The 14,344-nt window shown below is 46.7% G+C and overlaps 1 protein-coding gene and 2 long non-coding RNA genes across 5 annotated transcripts; 1 reads left to right on the top strand and 2 right to left on the bottom strand.

Moving 5' to 3' along the window:
* Positions 1–11: 11 nt before the first annotated feature.
* On the top strand, positions 12–12,651 carry RFNG (RFNG O-fucosylpeptide 3-beta-N-acetylglucosaminyltransferase). Of its 3 annotated transcripts, none has more exons than XM_050920003.1 (9): positions 12–100; positions 2,385–2,952; positions 5,185–5,233; positions 5,755–5,857; positions 6,301–6,454; positions 7,922–8,007; positions 8,096–8,261; positions 9,744–9,829; positions 10,060–12,651. In XM_050920003.1, exons 2-9 carry the CDS (start codon positions 2,455–2,457, stop codon positions 10,124–10,126), a joined length of 1,209 nt encoding a protein of 402 aa, XP_050775960.1. In that variant the 5' UTR covers positions 12–100; positions 2,385–2,454; the 3' UTR covers positions 10,127–12,651. The 3 variants fall into 3 exon arrangements, with proteins under 3 accessions (XP_050775960.1, XP_050775961.1, XP_050775962.1); XM_050920004.1 differs by lacking the exon at positions 12–100 and adding an exon at positions 1,150–1,237; XM_050920005.1 differs by lacking the exon at positions 12–100 and having other exon boundaries at positions 2,865–2,952; positions 5,201–5,233.
* On the bottom strand, positions 849–7,915 carry LOC127032693 (uncharacterized). The gene is made up of 2 exons (XR_007768870.1): positions 7,279–7,915; positions 849–1,347 (listed from the first exon to the last, which is right to left on the bottom strand). It is a non-coding gene; the product is annotated as an uncharacterized LOC127032693 (long non-coding RNA).
* LOC127032687 (uncharacterized) lies at positions 8,268–14,124 on the bottom strand. Its single transcript, XR_007768861.1, has 3 exons — positions 13,361–14,124; positions 10,160–11,478; positions 8,268–8,617 (listed from the first exon to the last, which is right to left on the bottom strand). It is a non-coding gene; the product is annotated as an uncharacterized LOC127032687 (long non-coding RNA).
* Positions 14,125–14,344: the final 220 nt, after the last annotated feature.

Here is a 14,344-nt window from a genome sequence, read left to right as displayed (position 1 = left end):
TCACACAGCCCGGCCGTGGGCTCTGGCAGGTGAAGCCCTTAAAGGGCCCGCGGCCCCTCTGCCGCTCGGGAGGTATCGGACTCTGAGCCGACCGGCGGGGGTAAGGGAAGCGACCCGCACCCCCGAGGGCGCCGCGGGGAGAAGCCACGGTCTGGCCCAGAGTGACCATCGGAGGTGAGGGACTCTCCTGGTACCTGCAAGCCTGCAGCGCCCTCCTGGGTACCCACGAGACCCACGTGTGCAGTGCCCCCCCACGCCCAGGTCATTCCCCACCCCATGTGCAGTGCCCCCCGTGACATCCCGCACCCCACGTGCAGTGCCGCCCACGTCCAGGCTATCCCCCACCCCGCGTGATCCCCTTGTGCAGTGCCCCCCAGGGACATACCCCACCCCAGCCCACGTGCAGTGCCCCCCGAGCCCAGGTCATCCCCCACCCCACGCAATCCCCCATGTGAAATGCCCCCTGAGACATTCCCCACCCCACGTGCAGTGCCCCCTGAGCCCACAGCACCTTCCCCAGAGCACCGAGGGTGACCTGCATCATTGTTCCATGTTCTATCGGTCTGGGTGCTTCCTGTGCCCATCCTGGACAGCAAGAGCACGGGGAGCGCCCTGTAATGCACAGGCCAAGGCTGCAGCTGCAGCCCCGAGGAGCCCACGGGTTCTCAGAGACACAGATCTGACCCCAGAGCAGAAGACGCTTGTCCCGAGGTCAGTGTCCCAGGCCACCCAAACAGATGAAAGGTAAAATGAGTCCAGCTCAGACTCTTCTGTAATATTTATAGATCAAGCAAAAAGTGAAACAAAAAGACTGACACAGCCTGAATGTGTTTAATGGGGGGGGGGGGTTGACACTTTTGGGGAGGTCTCAAGTTGGCATAACAACCAGCTGAAGTAGTCTAGAAATAGAAGGAAACATGAGGAAAACAGTTTATAGTTGGAATCACTGTAAATATGTTTTAACTGGGTAATTTTAATGAGGAAAGGTTGCTGCACCCTTTCTGGATGATGCTTTTCTAGGGGTCACTTGACAACTTGTTTAGGAACCTGTGGCTGGAACAGCTTGCAGGTGAAGAGCAAGGTTTACAGTCATGGCTGTTGCCACCTGCTTCGGGCTATAACATATACCTTGAAAAAGAGGAAATCAGTGACATCAGCACCTACATCTGGTTCTGCTGAAACCTGAACTCCACATGGGATGTGAAACAGAACTGCTTGTTGCCACACCATCTCTTGGGTGACATCTTCCTTCTTCATCTTTTTTCTTTCCTATCATTTCCTTTTGGTCTTCTGTCTAATAAGAGTCAGGTTTAGCCAGCCAAGATAAATCCATCTTTTGCAACACCGCTGCAATGAAAAGGCAAACTGTAAACAATGTTCTTAGCCCAACTAGTAAAAGTTTGCTAAATCTGACAGTCTAATAAGACAGTACGCTGTGACTATAACTTTCCAGCAACTGATTTACAAACAAAAAACTCCACTGAAATAGAAGCTGCACTTTCTACCTTTGCTAGTTTTTCTTTCTCCCTTCTTGTGTGTTTTGTCCTGAAGGAAACAGCAACAACTTTAAGTGAAGACTGGATGTCTTTCTGAAACATGTGCTATGACTCAAATAAAAGCTATGATCTTGATGCAGAAATTAGTAGGTGTGGTTTTTTTGCCTATGTTGTGCAGATCAAACTAGACTCAGAGGATTATAATGGCTCCTTCTGGCCTTAAAATGTTTGACTATGAACAAGTCAAGACAGTCTAAACTGATTTTTTTTTCACTTGTCCCCAACAGGGACAGTTAAAATCATCTTTAATACCACTTAAAAAGATGATCAAACAGGGACTTCCCCCCTTTTAAACTATACACAGAAAGAGAATAAGTGAAGTTCTTTAAATACAGATTTTACTTAACTCCTTAAATTTCAAATGCTTTGACTGTTTTTTCTTTTTCTGTGTGTTTAATAAAAAGTTAAGTTTTTAATGATAGCTGTTACAGTGGAAGTGAATAATAACTTGATACAAACCCCCAAAACACAATTAATTGTCTACTGTTGTAGCAGCAAGCAAGGGACTTGAAACAAGGTCAGAGTGACAGAGATACCATTATCAATATAGCAATACGTATAACTGAGAGTAGGTTTTGGTGTTAGTATAACTGGGGTGGTGCTAGGGCTATGGTGAGTAGGGACAGCAATGTATGTGCACTGGGGAAAGGGTGGTTAGGGAAAAAGAAGTGTTTTGAGGTAGGATGTAAAAGAGGAAAGTGAGGTTTCGTGGGACAGAGCCAAGCAGATGTTCCAGGCATAGAACACACCTAGCTCTGCAAAATATAGCAAGACTGTGATGCAAGTCTGTCCCACACAGCCCTCAACCTCTCCTGTTTTCTCCTGCAGAGCTGGGATCCATTCTATGTGACGGAATGTCCCAACTGTACAACATGGCAGGAGCCCTGGGGGCTGAAGAATGACACTTTCCTGCATTGGTCTCAGTAAAATCTGCTTCCTGCTGTCTGTGACCTTCTGTGCTTTCCTTCTCTTGCTAATCCCCAAATTCCAGACTACCTGGAGACACAGGGGCTATCCACAACCCCGTCCACCACCTCCTTTTAATGCTTCCTGCAAAAGTGAGTTCCACCACCCGCAGGCAGAGCCCAGCTCAACAGGCCATTTGGACAGTGAAGAAACTGATATTACACACAGTGTGAAAGATGAAACTGTAGAAAAATGGGGGGATTACAGCCTACGGGCTGGGGGATCCAGCCTGAAACTTGAGGAGCAGGATTGGAGCCCCACCAGTCCTCTTCAAACTATGTTGAAGGACCACCGTGGACCTGCAGATGATTTCATTAAGGAGAATCTGGAGCTGCAGGATATTTTTATTGCTGTGAAAACTACAAGAAAGTATCATAAAAGTAGGCTGGACTTGCTCTTCGAAACCTGGATTTCGCAGGCCAAAAGACAGGTGAGAGATCTTCCTCACAGGGATAGGACAGTTATAGTGGGAGCCCCTCCCTCTGTGACTGCAGGTTCAAGATCTGCCATAATCCCAATGCCCTCCATGGTCATGCTGCAATTTCACTCTGTGTATTCCTTACCAGTTCATTAAACATGTTCTTCCTGCAAGATTAGGAACTGAGTTGCTGTAAATAGTCCATCTGACCAAAAGCCTAAGATGAGCTGCTACTGGGTGGTAGAACATTAGTCTGGATGCACAATCTGTCTTCTTGCGGCCTGGGTCTGTAACTTGTGCAGGAGTGTTCCTGGGATTGATTTATGCTTGGATAATTATAACCTTGCAAGGCAGACTCTGTTGAGCTTGAAACTAGCAACCAGAGCTGAATCCACAGTGGTGTAAAATAACATCTCTAAATTCACTTAAAATAAAAGGCTGCAGGTCCAGAGAGATGCTGCAGCTGGAGAAAATGTGCCAAGCTTAGTATAATGGAGGGAGCCATTGCATAGTCATCCACAATTCCTGATGCTAGTGTTGATGTGTCTGAGCCAATGCTTTCAGATGATATGCTCTTCAGTACAGTGACTGGATCTTTGTATGCTGTCCCTTAATGTAGAAGTTTCAATGCATTTGTGGAGATTAACAAAATCCTATCCAGATGTTATGAATCTTCTCCACCTGTCTGGGGCAGGATATTGCTACCAACTGGATCTTTTTTTCCCCTTAAATTTCATTCTTCCCAGAATTCTGTTGATTCCTCTAAGCCCATTGACTATCTGGGGCAATATCCAGCCAAGCGAGTGTGCTATCTTTTAGGATGGGGTGAAAGAGGAAATTGCAGAGGAAGAAACTCATAGACTCTAGGACTAGAAGGGACCTCGAGAGGTCATCGAGTCCAGTCCCCTGCCCTCATGGCAGGACCAAATACTGTCTAGACCATCCCTAATAGACATTTATCTAATCTACTCTTAAATATCTCCAGAGATGTAGATTCCACAACTTCCCTAGGCAATCTATTCCAGTGTTTAACTACCCTGATAGTTAGGAACTTTTTCCTAATGTCCAACCTAAATCTCCCTTGCTGCAGTTTAAGCCCATTGCTTCTTGTTCTATCATTGGAGGCTAACGTGAACAAGTTTTCTCCCTCCTCCTGATGACACCCTTTTAGATACCTGAAAACTGCTATCATGCCCCCTCTGAGTCTTCTCTTTTCCAAACTAAACAAACACAATTGTTTCAGCCTTCCTTCATAGGTCATGTTCTCAAGACCTTTAATCATTCTTGTTGCTCTTCTCTGGACCCTCTCCAATTTCTCCACATCTTTCTTGAAATGCGGTGCCCAGAACTGGACACAATACTCCAGTTGAGGCCTAACCAGCACAGAGTAAAGCGGAAGAATGACTTCTCGTGTCTTGTTTACAACACACCTGTTAATGCATCCCAGAATCATGTTTGCTTTTTTTGCAACAGTATCACACTGTTGACTCATATTAAGCTTGTGGTCCACTATGACCCCTAGATCTCTTTCTGCCATACTCCTTCCTAGACAGTCCCTTCCCATTCTGTATGTGTGAAACTGACTGTTCCTTCCTAAGTGGAGCCCTTCCTAAGTGGAGCACTTTGCATTTATCTTTATTGAACTTCATCCTGTTTACCTCAGACCACTTCTCCAACTTGTCCAGATCATTTTGAATTTTGACCCTGTCCTCCAAAGCAGTTGCAATCCCTCCCAGTTTGGTATCGTCTGCAAACTTAATAAGCGTACTTTCTATGCCAACATCTAAATCGTTGATGAAGATATTGAACAGAGCCGGTCCCAAAACAGACCCCTGCGAAACCCCACTTGTTATACCTTTCCAGCAGGATTGGGAGCCATTAATAACTACTCTCTGAGTACGGTTATCCAGCCAGTTATGCACCCACCTTATAGTAGCCCCATCTAAATTGTACTTTCCTAGTTTATCTATATATTTATTCTGTCTTGGATGTTCTCCTAAAATTGCCAGTGAGGGATCCAGTCAATACTGAATGTGTTGGTGGTTTTTCTGATGTAGAAACCAATCCAATAGGCAACAGACTAAGTTAATACCAGTTCTTTTCACAATGGCCACTGAAACATAACTAGATAAATTACTAGCAATTCTAATTGGGGACTGAGTGAAGCTAAAATTAATTGGTCCATTTCTGAAATCTTTGGAAAGGGAAGCCCCTTTTTTCTTAATGTCTTTGTGTCTCCCACAGACGTTTATATTCACAGATTGGGAAGACCATGAACTGCGCCTAAGAGCAGGTAAGCCGTGTAGTTCAAATGCACACTTGCTCCTCTGACTATGGATGCTGACTTGCTGCAATCCTCTCCCTCGAGGGGCTCATTCTGTGCTGTGCATGTGATTGGTGAAAGGGAGCTGGAAGCTCAGAGGGGGAAAATGCTGTTTCCTTCTTTCCTAATTTGGATTTGTAGGACCTTCATCAACATCATTCACTGGGTTAATTGTCACATTTACTTTTTTTCTTTCTGTTTGTAAGTTTCAGTGTAGCTGTTTGAGGGTTAATGTACACGATCCCCCTTGTGCACTGTCCCTGTACATGACTCATCTTCCCTGCTGTCTGGCTCCATATTCACATGCTCTTCACCCTATGTGCTACATGCTCACTCTGCAAGCACCACTCACCCTACATGCCGCTCTCTACATGTGCATTGCATGTGAACCATGACCATGCTTCAGGTTCATGCTCCAGAGGTGCACATGCTCTCTCTCCCAGATTATGCATTCACCCCAACCTTGACCATTTTGACCTTCATTTCTGTAGGAGATCACATGATCAACACCAACTGCTCTGCTGTTCACACCCGCCAGGCACTCTGCTGCAAGATGTCTGTGGAATACGATAAATTCCTCGAATCTGGGAGAAAGTATGTGAGACTCATTGTTCCAACTGTTACTTTGTTCACTCCAATTCTGAGTCCCAGGGAGGTCCTAACATTCTCCTTTCTAGTTCCAGTAATGAGTGAGCATGATCCAGGCTGTGATCCCAGAGGGTGGTGGTGATGAGCATAGAGAAAGTGTAGCAGCAGAAAGAGAAGCACTTGTAGACAAGAGTCAGGTGAAAGGCTATAGGGAGGAAGAGCTCACAAGCGGCCTACTGACTTCAGCCTCTCTCCTAGAGTTGAGAAGTATTGACAGCTTTGGCTTGTAACTCCTGTGTTTTCAGTTTGAGGGCCTCTTTTTTCCAGTTACTTTGCCCCAAATCTGAGAGACTAAGATCTTCACTGTAGAGAACTCAGTACATAGAAACTTTACATCGTTTCCTGAGTGCCTCGGCTGTATGATTGTGTCTGGCCTGCTTTGTCTGCAGATGGTTTTGCCATGTGGATGATGACAACTATGTGAATCCACAGAATCTCCTGCGCCTCTTGTCTGCCTTCTCACATAGCCAGGATGTATATGTGGGGAGGCCAAGCCTGGACCACCCCATTGAGGCAGCTGACCATGTCCGGAATGATGAATCAGTAAGCATGCTCTGTAACTGTCCCTTCTGCCCCCCTCCCCGAGCCTCTGAGCTTTTATGAAGGTGAACAGTTCACAAGATCCCATGTACAAAAAACCTCTGAGTTAATTTGCAATTTACAAATGGTCTTATGAGCTGAACAGGGATTCTTGTCCCTTCATGGGTAGCTGCGGGAGAACAGGCTCTCCCTACTTCAACATTTGGGTGTGAGGAATGCTCCCTTAGCACCCCTCAGAGCCAGGTCAGTTTCTGCAGTTATTGCCATTCAGTTCTGGGAGCCTTCATTTTGATCCTCTTTTACTCATGATTATTAATCACATTTTTACAGTAATGCCTAAATACCAAGAATAGGACTCCGTTGTGCTACGCACTGTACAAACACAGCAGTAGTAGCCAGCCCCCACCCCCAAAGAACTTACAGTCAAAACAGACGAGACAGACAGGGTGGGGAAGGGGTAGAACACAGAAGTAAAGTGAACAACGTGGTGGCAGCAAACATCATGTCAGTTCAATGGCTTTTTGGGGGGAGGTAGTGAGGAGGGGACCTGTGAAAAGGAAATAAAAGTGAAGGGAGTGGGAATATTGAAGGGCAGGGAAAAGGAAGGGAACAGGTCAGGGGAGAAGAGGGTAAGAGGCACAACTGTGGTATGAAGCTAATATGAGGAGATTAAGGGAGGAGAAGGGGGGAGGGAGAGAGCCAGAGCAGACAGCCAATCAGCATAGGCAGAAAAAGGCCTGTCAAAACTGTAGAGTCCTCTGAATGTCAGGCTCTCCTGCCTAGAAAGTAACATTTCAGTACTTCATCTGCTGCCATCCTGCGCTAACCTCAGAAGATTATACAATCGCTCTGTGACTTGTTTGGGAATGGTCACTTCTAGTATTGAGCAATCATTTTCCTGGAGCCCCAGTGTGTCTCAGTCACAAGATACATGAGCATCTCTATCTTGAGGAGCAAGTACCAAGTTGCCAGGCCAGCAGATAAATTCCCTGGCAATGCATCCAGCCGAACTGGCCTGTTATGAAAAACCCTGCATGATTAAGTAGTCTCCTCAGCCTTAATCACTTGACTCTAGCAGGACTCCTCTGATTTCCCCAGAGAAGCTTATTCCAGGCTGACTATGACTCTGGAGGGCAGAGGACCATACAGAGGGTTGCACAGGGGAGTTGGGCTTTTCTTCAGTTTTCCACTGGGACTCTGGTTTTCCATTCCCTGTATGCTCCCTGTTTCACTGAGGCTCCACTGGCCCTGTGGTGGCAGCTGCAAGGTGATGAGTTGCCTGATGAGACAATGTCTAGCTTCCAGGAGTTCAAAGAGGCAGGGGTAGCCCAAAGTCCAGATATTTGCTCAGATCATGTGTCCAATGTGCTGCAGAGCAGAAGATCCTTTTCCCTACCCAGGCAGATGGGAAAAGCTGAGTATCATTAACAAGTGTCTCTTTTTTTTCTTGTTGCTTTTGCTGTTCACTAGACAACCGTGAAGTTCTGGTTTGCCACAGGTGGAGCAGGGTTCTGTATCAGCAGAGGCCTTGCCCTGAAGATGAGTCCCTGGGCCAGGTAAATGCACCTCAGTAGTAGAGACCCCATGGCTTTGATAGGATTAAGGGTGCATTTTACTCTCCAACTTCATCCTCTCTCCTGACAGCTTGGGTAACTTCATCAGCACTGCAGAGAGGGTGCGTCTTCCTGATGACTGCACCATTGGTTACATCATCGAGGGGATGCTGGAGGTGAAGCTGCTGCACAGCCCCTTGTTCCATTCCCATCTGGAAAATCTACAGAGACTACGAGGCGAGTCAGTGCTGCAGCAGGTAAGGCGAAGCCTCGTGCCTTGCTCAAAACGGGCCCTGGCCTTTGAGACACTCCTCAGTCTGATCAAAAGAAATCATCTCTGCAGGTGCAGCTACCTTCTCCCTGGTTTTCAGGAAAGGCAGATGGTATCAGGCCTGTAACTTCACCATTACTCCAAGCTGCTTATGTAGTTGACCAGGGCAGTCCCATGTCCACCTCCTGCATTTGGATAACAGGCACATTTCTGTCCTGGCCAGCTGGGTCACCTTTAGTTCTCCCTTGTTCTGACTGTCCCTTCCAGCACCAGCCATGCTGTTACCTTGCCACCTCTGTCTTCTTCCTTTCCATTCCTGAGGCACATGAAATTACAGTACACCTACGAAAGCAAGAGATTTGCATTTTTTCCTGGCAAAGTGATTCAGCCTGCTTTAATTCATACCAATAATGGGGACATCATTAAATGTCTGTCTGATTATTTATTAAATTATATGGAATCTCTTAAGAGAGTGACTTGTCTGCATATCAAGTGTTAAGGTGCTAAAGAGTTTCTTCAGTATTGGTTGTGAGTATTGAAATACATAAGTTTGTTTAAAAATAATTACTTCTGCAGCATCTTCTTTGATGGACAATAGGTGGTGCTGTAAAGCTGCCCCAAATTAAAATTCCTCCACTGCTTATCTACGTACACCCTAAACAAGAACACAGGTTCCCACCCACAGAATACCCATTCAAATTGTTCTAACAATTTTATTAGGCAATAAAAATGCACTGTCAGAGCCACATTCAGATCTGGTGTAATCACACCAGAAGTAAGCAGTGGTGAATCTGGCCCTCCCTTTGTGATCGCCCTTTCTCCTGAGATTAACTTTAACAGCTAATCAGAAAATCTTGTTGCTCCTAAAGATTATCAGAGAACTGAACTCTTAGGCTTTAGATTTAGGAAGTATGTAATGCAGCCTCCATATGGAAGAATGGTTTTATTGTTATGACACTGGACTCAGGCTTCAGAGATCTGTTGCCAGCTGTGCCATACTCGCAGTGTGACCTTGTGCAAGTCACTTAACTTCTCCATGCCTTCATTTTCCCACTGTAAAATGAGGATAATATGACTGATCTAACAGGAGTGTCTGTGAGGATGAATTTATTATTGTTTTGTTAGGCATTCAGACATTATGGTAATGGGTGCCACACTAAAGATTACACGTAAAGTTGATTAGGTGGTATCTTCTCCACCATGGCTGCTTATCTAAGCTTTTCTTGTCTCCCTCACTCTGTTTGATTTCTTCTTCCTGTTCTGCTTTGGATGGTCAGCAAGTTCTCTCAAAAGGCTTCTATCCTAAGTTAACCATTATGACAAAGCGAACTATCACCTTTTATGTGTAACTTCTGACACCCAGATCACATAGGATGTCTCTTTCCCTTTAGATTCTCCTCATAAGACCTCTTCCACTCAGTCACTCTCTGCTATGTTGCAGGTTCTGACTTTACGTTTGCTTTTTCAGGTCACCCTGAGTTATGGGGGCCCTGAGAACAAACATAATGTTGTGAGTGTGGCAGGAGTGTTTGGCTTGCAGCAAGATCCAACCCGGTGAGTACCTCCTTCCAAAACAAATTCTGCTTGCCCTGTTTATACCTACAGACTGCAGAAAACTCAAGCACACAAGCTGGGTCAGCATTTCTTATATTGCCTCCACACTCCAGTTGGGTTATGGCCAATTTCCCTGCAGTTTTGGGATGCGTGAACATTCCAAGAGTTTTGGCTGAGGTGTCCCCAAACGGATGAGCTCATGTTGTCTTCTCATCTTTCTCTTTTCACAGATTCAGATCTGTCCATTGTCTTCTCTATCCTGACACTACCTGGTGTCCCACTAAAAATATACTGTGACCTCAGACCTAACCTTGACAATTGGTATCTTACCTGCACAAGATTGGACAGGGTGCTTTTCTTGGAGATGAACAAGAAAAATCTACAAAAGTAAGATCCCCGATCACTTCATTCCCATGGCAGGAGTGTGAGGCCTCATCAGCTGCTGTCTTGAAACATCCCAAGGAAGAAACTCTCCTTCGCTTTGCACTCTGGTCTTCCAGCAATTCATATGTCTTTAAGGTTAAGCATAGGCCCCCTCCTACTTCCTGTCTGGTTTTATCCATGCTTTGCTAGTTGAAAGCTCTGTGGCTATCACAGTTTGTACCTAAAAAATACAGAGTGGAATGCAGTGCCTGGAATCATAGCACTGGAACTAGTGTTCTGAATAGGGCTTCTAGAGAGCAGTCCTCCTGCTGCTGAGATTCCAGGGCAGAGTGCAGAGCCCATGGTGGGGAGGGAGGGATTTTTAATTTGGCTCCCTTGGAAGCAGAATGATTCAAGAACTTCTCTAGTTTATTTTTTCTTGTCCCAATGTCTGAGCTGTGCGGGAATCTAGCTGAAACATCTGCACTTCCAGTGAGGCATAGATGTGTTAACCAAGAACAAATTATGCCAGTCTGCCCTGCATGACAGGCTGAGGACCACATCTCCTTTAGCTCCTTCTGGTCACCTGAGTCTGGTTTCCATGAGGGTGGCACACTTGACTCTCTTTCTGGTTGAAAGATGGTGGTGATTTTCCATGATGGGCTGCAGATCCAAAGGTGCTTGGTCTTGGCTCATACTATTTCCTGGCAGTTTGATACTGAGAGAGATGTCTGTGGGAATGCTATTAGGTCCCTCCTCCCAGTGTAATCCACAGCATGGTCCCTGGTTGGCATCTGATCCTGGGTTGCTAAAACAGCCTGCAGCCTCCTTCCTGCTTCTGTAGTCTTGTTGCATCCCAAAGCCTATGTGGGAGGAGAAACCTGGGTTAGCTGCAGTGCCCTGAGGTGTTGTCATTTAGGACCTTTGACAGGACTGGTGTGACCACCCAGGCCAGCTACATAAATGGACCTTTGAGCTTCAGGCCTGGGGAAGATCTATGTTCACTTTTCCTCTGCAAGCTAGCGAGGAAGAGATGCTCCAGAAGAAAGGCTTGCACACTCCCTCCAAGTGAGGGGCTCAGCCTGTTGTCTGCAGAGCTTCTGCTGTAGGATTTGCGAGTGCTCTGTAAAGGAAAAGGAGTTTGGTTTTCACGTGGGAAAAGAAGGAATTCCAAAAGTCTCTTGTTTTTCTCTTAGTCCACACTGAGGCTTGCACACTCCATTGCTGGCATGGTTAGGAAGAGCAGTGTCTAGATCTTCACTGGTTCCTGGTCCTAATGACTAACACTGAAATGGGGGGAAAGCAGCAGAATTACATATTGGCAAGTTGTAATTCCAAGCACTGTGACCTGAGCATGAAGCTGTCGGGAAGGAACTCTTAGTTTCTAATTCTGTCTCTGCCACCAATGCACTGTGAGGCCGTGGGTGAGTCATGTGACCTCTCCCATTTGTAAAGTGGGTAGAGTATATAGGCACACCTCTAAGGTATGCAGTCATGAGGCTTCATGGAGTTGTGTAATTCTTTCTGAAGAGGATTATTCCCATTGCTCTCTAACAAAGACCCTTTAGGGTTTAGCCATGCATATTTTGCTGCTTTCTAAAGAGACTTCTTTGCCCTCCTTCATGCTTCCTGATGTGGCACTAACTCCATTCTTTGGCCAAGAGGCCAGACTGGGAACATCAGTGGTCCATCTAGCCCAGGCTCCTTTCTCAGACAGTGGCCAGAACCAAATGCTACAGAAGATGCCGTAAGAACCCTGAAGTAGGCATATGTGGAATAACCTGTCTGCACCTTAGGTGTCCTACTGATCCCTTAAGCCTGAAGTCTAATATCCCTTCCAAAAATGTTGTCATTAATTACAACTGGATATTCTTGATAGCCATATAAATATCCAGTCCTTTTTGAATCTTAAGTACTTGGCCTCAACGCCTGTCTTCCTGTGGCAAAGAATTCCATAAATTAATGAGTCATTAATGGGACTCTGTGCCTCTGAACACTGATTAACTGCTTCTTTACTGCAGCGTCTGTTCCTGGTCCATGGACTGCCCTGGAATTGCATCTTGCCAGATATGCATGTGACAGATCAGTTAAGACTAAGGCCTGATCCTACTACTATTCAAGTCAATGGCAAAACTCATACTGATTTCAGTAGCACCAGGACAGAGTCTTAAAAGTTTGGTCCAGTACTCTTCCTAATTCCCAGGGCTGAGCATGCTACCTCTTTGGCATGCCCATAACTGAAAGGCCTATAGGCTGGGCTTGGAAAAGAAATGCATGCCTCCCGTATGGCAGTGCAGAGCACTGGCCTTTAACAAGCCCTTGTTTGGGCTCCTTTTAAGGTTTTTCATAAATGTTCCTAATATGGTAGCCGCTGCTGCCATAAGATGGGAGTGTTCCAGGCAAACTGGTGTTTCTCATCTAAAGTGTTTTCTTTTAATTAAATAAATATTTAAAGGTGGGCCAGGTTTTCAGTGTCCTCTGTTAAGTTCCCTGACATCAGTAGCAATATATGCAGTAAATCTCTAACACTCAACACCAGCAATCCGCCCTGAGCCTCGCACGCCCCACAACTATTGCCTTGTGTCAAACTTAGTCCCTACCCAACATCCACCAGCCCTCAAAACGTCTGCCAATGCAAAAGCCACGTGTGAGTTCTTGTTTCAGCCCTCAAAGGGCTGCAAAGAACTGTGGGATTTAGGCAGTGTTGGGGTCCTGTGAGGGAGGAATAGGGTTGAGAAGCAGTGCAGTAAATGGTGTTCCCAGACCTGCACTCGCATTACTGCTAGATAAAAATAAACTTGAGTGAGCAGAGGGGCTTAAAAATACTAGAGCATCCTCTTGCCTTCCCATTTAGTTTGTGCAGTGTTGCCAAACACTTGTTTGAAGCATTGACCAAAATGTAGAGCAGCTCTGATTCTCCTCAGGAGCCAGTAGCTGAGTTAGACAGGATCAGAAAAGGCCCTTTATTTCTAGCAATAAATTAAAAGCAAAGCTAGCTGCATGTGCATTAATCAGTAACCGAACAGTCCCTGTGCCACAGTGTGTGGAAGTAGCACCAGCACTGCCTGTCAGAGGCAGATGCTGGACTCCTCCCTGGAACGGTCACCCCTCACCATATCGCATGGAGCAGTTCACAGTGCAGCAGCTGACAGGCTGTGGTTCTGTTACCTTCTCCCTATGAGCCTCTGCTTGCTGAGGCTGTTGACCATTGGCCCAGTGTATTATATTGTCCTGCGGGTGTTGCATGATGCCTGTGGAGTCCACCCCTCCCACAATGGAGCTGTTAGCTCCTGCTTTATGGCCTCATAGTAGGCCTGTGCTTGCTGTCTGCTTCCCTTCATCCTGTGCTGTGAGTGCTTCAGCTGCCACTAGGCAGCGCCCATTCAGCCAGCAGGAGGCTCTCTCTATGGGAGATGTGCTCCTTCCATTCCATCATCATCAGCCATGTCCTTCTGTCCGCTGACTGCACCACCCGCTTACTCCTCCCCATCTACAACAAAGGGAAGAGTCAGGCAGGAGCAATGGTCTGGATGTGGGACATACAGAAAGCCCTACTTGCGTATGGCAGTGGATGGGAACCCCAAAGATGGAAATTGGCCTCCTAGTCCAGTCCCAGTGTCCTGGTCATGACAGCAGTGGCCTGTAAGACCTACTTTCTGCATTGCCCATGGGTCAAGTTAGCTCAGGCAACAGTCCTGAACTGCCAGCCTCGCCACCAGCATGAAGCCCTGTGAAAAAAACTGCCAATGCAACAGTCAGGCTGCAAAGTGAAAAACCCAAGGAGGGGTAGGGGGGCTACCAGCACCCAAGCGCCACTTGCAAGTGCAGTATTGCCTCAAATGGCCACACCCCTTGCTCTGCTTCCCTATCACTCTGGGCTGGCTGTTCCACTTAATCAGCCCTCCTACAGGCATGGTATCACCCCAGGCGGCCGTGCCCCTCACTCTGCCCCCCCCCCCCACCTTATGTTGCAGAATCAGCCCGGTTGGTTGCACCCCTTCCACCATCCCTGCCATGATGCGGTATCATCCCAGGCTGCCAGGCCCCTCACTCTGCCCACTCCCCTCCATGGTGTGGTATCACCCCTCTGCTGCCTGTACCACTGGCAATGAACCCTACCAACACAGTACCACCCTGGGCTGGGTGTGCCCC

The sequence above is a fragment of the Gopherus flavomarginatus genome, chromosome 12 (assembly GCF_025201925.1).
Source record: "Gopherus flavomarginatus isolate rGopFla2 chromosome 12, rGopFla2.mat.asm, whole genome shotgun sequence".
In the NCBI taxonomy this organism is placed as follows: Eukaryota; Metazoa; Chordata; order Testudines; family Testudinidae; genus Gopherus; species Gopherus flavomarginatus.
Note: the sequence above shows the minus strand (reverse complement) of the source record. Positions and strands in the feature narration are given on the sequence as shown.

Coding starts and splice junctions, on each gene's coding strand:
- RFNG (XM_050920003.1), top strand. CDS start 2,455: ATGACACTTTCCTGCATTGGTCTCAGTAAAATCTGCTTCCTGCTGTCT. Junction 8,008..8,095: donor AAGATGAGTCCCTGGGCCAG/GTAAATGCACCT, acceptor CTCTCCTGACAG/CTTGGGTAACTTCATCAGCA. Junction 9,830..10,059: donor TTGCAGCAAGATCCAACCCG/GTGAGTACCTCC, acceptor CTCTTTTCACAG/ATTCAGATCTGTCCATTGTC.